A 7,541-nucleotide genomic window follows, 5' to 3' on the forward strand; every position below is an offset into this window, starting at 1 on the left:
GATATTATCTGAAATCTTTGCCATTTTGTTGAAAGTATCTTGATTTAGTATCTTCACGATTCAGCTCACAGAGAAATAACTCCAAACCCTATTTATTAGATGAATGAAAATACTTTTGTTGACCAATGTCATGTTGATGACCAATTTTCTTAGGTAAGCATTTACTTGAAACGTAGAAGCAAAACAAATCAATAAAATACAACAAACTAAACTCATACAAATAAAAGACTCACCCACACTCACAAAATGAAAAAACTATCTGGGATACACTCAAAAATAGTAATTTCTCGCTATGCTTGTTTACAAGCCACAGACTGGAAACGGCCATATAACATTGAAAAAGTGACATTTACATGGTGCAGCAAATTACCATAATTTGGTGTATTTATTAGTTTTTCGGCAGTTCCTACTCTAATCTGAAGTGACGAGTGACATTAGCTTGTCCTAATATCTCTAAAATCTTGTTCAAAGGTTCTCTAAAAGAATTAAATGTGTACTGCAACTTATAATAAATGTGTATGTGTTTCAAATTCGAATCTCACCATTAGGATCTCGGTAACGGTAAGAGATACAGGGTGACCTAAACTAGGGCAAAGTTGCAATCGGTGAGTTCATTAATATCCTGCTTTGAAATTGAACTTATTTTTCTTGCTTCCGAAGATATGGCGGAAAATCTGAAACTTCCGGTTTTATTTTCATTTTTTTTATGTCTTCATTTTAAAACTTACCAAAAATTTGTAAGTACATTCTCATTGATCCTAATGATGAAAGTCGAATTTGAATCACCCGGTATATATATATACGCCTTTTGACAGCAATATTCTGGAAAAGTGTAGAAGTTCCAACAGCAGTCCTGCACATATTTTGTACCTTTTGATTAACTTTATCAAACTACATTCAATCTGTGTGGTAGTATGAATAATAAAATTATAATGAAAAAAAAATCAAATGTGTTATCAACTCTAGATCAATGAATATTTGTATTTTGAAATAAAATAAAAATGTAGATTTTAATTTCCAGTATAGATACTTACACTGTGTAGAAGGACCAGCAGCAGCTATGTCCATATTTTGTATCTCTGCATTTGCTGCATCAGACATCAAAAAATCAAAATCAGTCGCTGCAGTAGTGGCATCAGTTGTATCTGAAATTAAAAAAATGAATATTAAGTTTTTGCAGAAGAAGTTGGATGAAATTGTAAATTGAAAAATTCAGACACTGGCAAGCTGAAAAAAGTTTAGTAAATATCTATTTAAAATATATAAGTCAGATATAACTGAAATAATTCAATATTTTTACAATATAAATAAAATAATGTAGAAAGTCACGGGCGATAAGCAAACAGGGAACTGCTGTTGGTTTAATACCTCTCCTTTCTTATAATATGATATCACTTGGAATGCAATGGTAATCACAAACGACATATTTTCTGTCCACTGTGAAAACTTCGGGCCCTTTTGGTTTAACTCTATCCACTCATAACTTGAATATGTTTGGAGAGTTTTTCTGAAAACGATGCCTCATGTTGGTTCGGCTACACAGCACGCTTAAGTTTTAGTCGAAATATCATTACTAATATTCTCTGCACGTTCTACAACAAATGGAAATACATATATAAAATTACTTATTACAAATTGCAGACCAAACACTAAAGTAAGCAAGTATTTTAACTCACTTTTCTAAATGAAACCACAAACTCAAAACATACAAAGTCAAATCAAAAATCCCATAACTATGAACACATACACACAAAAATCGCCTAAAAAATTCTTGCAAAACGCACATCTCAAAATGGGGTGAAAAAGTCAAGGGGACTTTTGATTCATAGTGGTGCCATCTCTGGCTCTTCTATTGCAAAGCGACGTCTCAAGCACCATCTCTTATTCGTCTCATTTTCAAATTAGAAATAGAGTTGTGTCAACAGTGATTGACTCGGTCACTTATTAAATCTTTTCCAATGATCGAACGAACGAATCCTGTTTGTTCGTAATGATTCGAACACATTTTTCGCTCTCGCTGCGGCCCTGACTGGTCTGAAGTGAGACGACGATCGATGGATCGACCGTACCAACACAAATCGAATTCCCTTTGCGGAATACGGTTCATTTGAATGGTTTAAGATTGAAATGCACGACAGGAACAGACCACGGAAAAGGAATGGGAGTATTATAATAATTGTAGACGAATTGCGATATCGATTGGTCGATTTGCTTATGTATTGAATTGAATGTTGAATGAAATATCTATTTCCACACAGATGTTTAATTTGAACAAATTAATGTATTACTGGAACAACCCAATATGTCGCACTTATTTTGATAAAATCATGATGCAATAAAAAGTAAAAGACAGCTAACTATCTATGATTCTAACTAAAACAAAAAATATAGACACAACAATAATTCTAATTCAAATGAATCTGAATCGGTCGTCCGGACTCTTCGGATTCAGTGCCGCTTATGATTTTGTGGTGTATTTGGCAACACCGCGGGCCGACCAAAAAGGCAGTTTCAGCCGATGTGTCCAAGAGGGAAGAACGTTTTCACGTGCGGTACCGTGGTCATATAAACAACCTGTATTTTTGTGATATTAAAGTGGAACTAATTAACTTTACTGTTTTCTTTCGAAAACCCAGTCCGCCGACATATCATTTTGGCGACAAGGATGGGATGCCACGAGTATTCGCGCTAAAGTGTGTGAAGAAACGTGTTACTTTGCCCGGTACGTAAGCGCGACACGCCAGCCGAAAAAAGTTAACATGGCGTCCTTCGGAAATATTGAACATTTCAACGTTAACGATTCGAAAAGCTGGGACTCTTACAAGGAACGCCTCGACTTTTACTTGACCGCTAACGACATAACGGACGCGGGAAAGAAAAGGCCGTATTTCTGAGCATCTGCGGACCGGCGACCTACGACATAATTCGATCGCTCATAGCACCAATGAAGGTAACGGAAAAGACCTACGAGGAAATAATCACGGCCTTGTCTGATCATTTCGCACCTCGTACGTCAGAGGTCGTTTCCCGAAGTTTTATCGGCGGGACCAGCAGCCCGAGGAATACATTTCCGTCTACATCAAAGAGCTACGCCAGTTGGCCGAAAGCTGTGGATTCGATAACTTTGAGATTATGTTGCGTGATAGACTCGTATGCGGCGTGCGCGATGACGGGCTTCAACGACGACTGCTCGCGGAAGAAAACATTACCTTCAAAAAAAGCGCATGATATGTGCCCTGCTCACGAGGTGGCAGCACGCATCCTTGCAATCATCAAAGAAGGCGGCGGACAATCAGCTGATGTACATGACGTAAACGCACGCGAAAAGGTAAACAAAGACCCCTCGAAGCTGAAAACAAGCGTTTCCCGAGTTTCCAAAAGGTGTTTTCGCTGCGAAGAAAAGCACTCACCAGACTCGTGTGTCTACAAAAACGCAAAGTGCAAATTTTGCGGCAAAATAGGACACGTAGAACATGCATGTTTCTCAAAGAAAAAACATTCAAAACAAAAACCAAAAGTGAACCAACAATCTAGTGAAAGCAATTTCAAAAACGTGCCACAAAATGAGCACAGTTCGGAAGACCAGGTGTACCATTTTTCGCTTAACAATGTGAAATGGGACAGCATCACTGGTAAATATCTGGTAGACGTCCTCCTGAATAAGAAACCGATAAGAATGGAAATCGATTCGGGCGCTGGATATTCCATCATATTCAAATCAACCTTTCAAAAACTTTTCAGGGACAATCCTCCACAAGTGAAGCCATGTAACTTAATTCTACTAGATTACCAAAACCAGCTAATTTCGACAATTGGCGAGTGTTACGTGAACGTACAACGGGGACAAAAAAGTGCTACCCTTCCAGTTATTGTTACTGAAGGCAACCGAGCAAGCCTGCTTGGAAGAAACTGGTTTGGAAGGCTAGGTTTAACTATTAGAGGAATAAATCAGATAAATCAGACCTTGTCAAAGAATACCCGGAAGTATTGGAGTCAACTCTAGGGAAATTCAAAGGGCCTCCCGTAAGTTTTTCCTTAGATCCGAACATCAAGCCTATCGTTCTCAAAGTCCGAAAGATACCGTTCGCTTTAAAGGACAAGATTGATCGTGAATTGGATAGACTTGTCGATCAAGGTGTGCTGGAGCCAGTGATTCATCCAAAACGGGCCACTCCCATTGTTGTTGTCGCCCAGGACAATGGTGACGGAAGTACCATAAACTAGGCGTTACGTACAGACCCCTATCCAGTTCCGTCTGTTCAAAATATATTAGCAGCTCTAGCAGGTGGTAAAATATTCGCAAAACTAGACATGGCTCAAGCTTACCTGCAGTTGAGTGTAGATCAAGAAGCTGCAGACGCACAGAAAATTATCACACACAAAGGACCTTTTAGGAGCAAACGCTTACAATTTGGTGTCTCCGTGGCACCCCAAATTTTCCAACGTTTCGTGGACATGAGACTCACCGGAATCCCAGGAGTTCTTCCATATTACGACGACATTCTCATAGTTGGACATTCCGAAACAGATTTGGACCGTAAAGTGCGTGAAGTACTTACCCGTTTTCGAGAAGATGGGCTTAATCTACGCCGTGATAAATGCATTTTTCACACGAAATCTATAGAATTTTTAGGTTTTAGTATTAGTGCAGAGGGAATTTGACCGACCAAAGAGAAGGTGAAAGCATTTGTTAACGCGCCTGCGCCAACCAACAAAACGGAATTGCAAGCTTTCCTCGGTTGGATAAATTTCTACCACGTTTTTCTTGAAGACAAAGCAACGATTGCTAATCCATTGTATGATCTGCTACATAAAGGTCTCTTGGCAGTGGCATGCAGAACATGAAAAAGGGTTCAACTTACTAAAGAATATCCTAATTACAGAGCCCATACTAGGACATTAAACAGCTCTTCCTTACTTGCGATGCTAGTTCATTTGGGGTTGGATGTGTCTTCAGTCAACCTGACGACTCCGGTAGAGAGGTCCCAGTGGCGTACCATAGTCGCACATTATCCTCAACAGAAAGAAATTTCTCACAACTGGACAAAGAAGCTCTCGCTATCATTGTAGGAGTTAAGAAGTTCCACGATTACCTATACGGACGAAAATTCTGCATCTGAACGTAGGTTTTTTAGCCCGAGGAAGGGAATCCCAGAAATCCTTTCACTGAGATTGTTAAGATGGACTCTGATGCTCACAGAGTATGACTACAATTTACACCAGGTTCCAGGCTCAAGAATTGGCAACGCCGACGCGCTTAGTCGTTTACCCCAGAAATTAAACACTCCAGAACCACCCAAGGCACCCGATGTTTTGATGTTTGAGAACATCCCGGAAAGAGTGGTCGATGCTAAGCGTATCGCCAGTGAAACAGCCAAGGATCCAATTCTATCCAAAGTTTTACAATGGGTATGGAAAGGTTGGCCGATGGAAAGATCTAAATTCCCTGACGAATTTCAGCCTTTCTTTCAACCACAGAACGAAATAAGTTGTTACCTTTGGGGAACCAGGGTCATAACACCTCCAGGAGGGAGGAAAAGTGTGACCGATCTTCTTCATTTTGGACACCCAGGCATGGTAAAAATGAAGGCTCTTGCTCGCTCATACGTTTGGTGGCCAAACCTTGACCGTGACATTGAAAATAAAATCAAAACTTGCTCCGAGTGCCAGGAAGCACGAAATATGCCTAGAAAAGCTCCGGTACATCCATGGGAATGGTCTCGTGCACCCCGGACACGACTTCACTTGGACTTTGCAGGCCCCATGAATGGTAAATCATTTTTAATTGTAATTGATTCATTCTCTGGATTCATTCGTTTGGTCCCGAACACGTCAAGTGCAGCGACTATCAAAGTCATGAGGGAAAATGGTACAGCTTTTACATCCGAAGAATTTCAACAATTCCTCAAAACCAACCAGATTCGTCAAGGTTTGGTCGCTTCCTACCATCCAAGCAGTAATGGACAAGCACAACGTATGGTGCAAAATGTAAAAAATGCACTCAAGAAGATGGGGAACGAGAACGTCCAGTTAGCTTTGTCAAGATACCTACTAACTCAGCACATTACACCCCACAGCGTAACAGGTCAATCTCCAGCAGATGTCTTGATGGGACGAAAGTTAGCGACGATTTTAGACCCTATGCAACCAGATTTCACCAAAGAAATGTCAGCCAAGCAAGAAGACAAATACTCTTCTAATGAAACCCCTCGATCTTTCCAAGAGAATGATCCGGTGTTTGTAAGGTCTTACGCTCCCGGTCAAAGGTGGTTACCGTCAACGGTAATAGAATCAACGGGACCGCTCAGCTACAAGGTGAAAACTCCCGATGGTAAAATCACACGCAGACATACCGATGAAATTCGTCCGCGTACACTCACCGAAGAGACCGTACCTGTCTCCGACGGTCAGAACTACGACGTTTCGCGATTCGCGGAATCCTCAGAGATTCTTCCAAGAGTCGTTATCCCTTCACCGTCTGCTGATGGACCCTCTTTAGAAGAGAACACGCCAGAGCAGGTTTCAGGGACTCAGTTACTCCCCGGCCGGCCAGAACAAGGCGCCTTTCAAGACATTTGGAGGATTACACAACCTAGAGGAAAATCTAGGAGGGAGGAGTGTGGTGTATTTGGCAACACCGCGGGCCGACCAAAAAAGGAAGACTCAGCCGATGTGCACGTTTTCACGTGCGGTACCGTGGTCATATAAAGAACCTATATTTTTGTGATATTAAAGTGGAAGTAATTAACTTTACTGTTTTCTTTCGGAAACCCAGTCCGTCGACATATCAGAGGATTAACGAGGTCTAGGAATATTATTGCTTTGCGGACAATTTCAGATATATTTGGCTAATTAAATCCCAGTTTTGAGTATCAAATTCCTATTTTGAATTTTAAAGAGATGTTGATTTATTTATTTTTGCTTTTTATTAGAACTAAATTCAATTAGTCTCCAACTCAAAAACTAGATGTGATAGAAAAAAATCTGATGCTAGTTTTAGAATCAGCACATTCGGTATATCTAAATTCAGTTATTAGATCTCTGACACGAAAAGTTTTTTTTTATATTTTGTTGGCCTGTTTATTAGTTTACCTCGAAAAGCTAATTTGAGAAAACAGTGGCCAAAACTAGCAAAAAGCAATGGTGCGTGACATTTTTCTTGGAAGAAAAACAAACAAATATGTTCATTTTCCCTTTTAAATTGTAATAAGTCACTACACTGTCACAGGGTGTTTCTTAAGTAATCTAAAGTATTCAAGGAGGCGCCTTTCAAGACATTTGGAGAATTACATAACCTAGAGGAAAATCTAGGAGTGAGGAGTGTGGTGTATTTGGCAACACCCCGGGCCGACCAAAAAAGGAAGACTCGGCCGATGTGTCCAAGAGGCAACAACGTTTTCACGCGCGGTACCGTGGTCATATAAAGAACCTGTATTTTTGTGATATTCTTCACGCATTTTTAAGAAAAATTTTCAATGCACATGCCGTACGGACCCCACTGGAAGTAAAAGTCAAAAAAAGTTTTACAACACAAAACCCCT

The 7,541-nt window shown here is 40.1% G+C and overlaps 2 protein-coding genes and 1 long non-coding RNA gene across 10 annotated transcripts; 2 read left to right on the plus strand and 1 right to left on the minus strand.

The window, feature by feature from the left end:
* Nucleotides 1-390: 390 nt before the first annotated feature.
* On the minus strand, nucleotides 391-1,817 carry LOC132697704 (uncharacterized). Its single transcript, XR_009618294.1, has 6 exons — nucleotides 1,677-1,817; nucleotides 1,369-1,592; nucleotides 1,035-1,145; nucleotides 729-853; nucleotides 543-674; nucleotides 391-476 (listed from the first exon to the last, which is right to left on the minus strand). It is a non-coding gene; the product is annotated as an uncharacterized LOC132697704 (long non-coding RNA).
* A 1,120-nt stretch (nucleotides 1,818-2,937) lies between these two features.
* Nucleotides 2,938-6,734, plus strand: LOC132698475 (uncharacterized protein K02A2.6-like). 8 transcript variants are annotated; one of them, XM_060664546.1, is made up of 2 exons: nucleotides 2,938-4,816; nucleotides 4,884-6,734. In XM_060664546.1, the coding sequence occupies exon 2, from the start codon at nucleotides 5,191-5,193 to the stop codon at nucleotides 6,706-6,708; it is 1,518 nt and encodes a 505-aa protein (XP_060520529.1). In that variant the 5' UTR covers nucleotides 2,938-4,816; nucleotides 4,884-5,190; the 3' UTR covers nucleotides 6,709-6,734. The 8 variants fall into 8 exon arrangements, with proteins under 8 accessions (XP_060520529.1, XP_060520531.1, XP_060520532.1 ...); XM_060664548.1 differs by having other exon boundaries at nucleotides 2,938-4,288; nucleotides 4,343-6,734; XM_060664549.1 differs by having other exon boundaries at nucleotides 2,938-4,285; nucleotides 4,343-6,734.
* On the plus strand, nucleotides 2,945-3,879 carry LOC132698477 (uncharacterized). The gene is made up of 2 exons (XM_060664555.1): nucleotides 2,945-3,632; nucleotides 3,742-3,879. Exons 1-2 carry the CDS (start codon nucleotides 2,945-2,947, stop codon nucleotides 3,759-3,761), a joined length of 708 nt encoding a protein of 235 aa, XP_060520538.1. The 3' UTR covers nucleotides 3,762-3,879.
* Nucleotides 6,735-7,541: the final 807 nt, after the last annotated feature.

Source organism: Cylas formicarius, unplaced genomic scaffold, assembly GCF_029955315.1.
Source record: "Cylas formicarius isolate icCylForm1 unplaced genomic scaffold, icCylForm1.1 PGA_scaffold_2__14_contigs__length_35257938, whole genome shotgun sequence".
Classification (NCBI taxonomy): domain Eukaryota; kingdom Metazoa; phylum Arthropoda; class Insecta; order Coleoptera; family Brentidae; genus Cylas; species Cylas formicarius.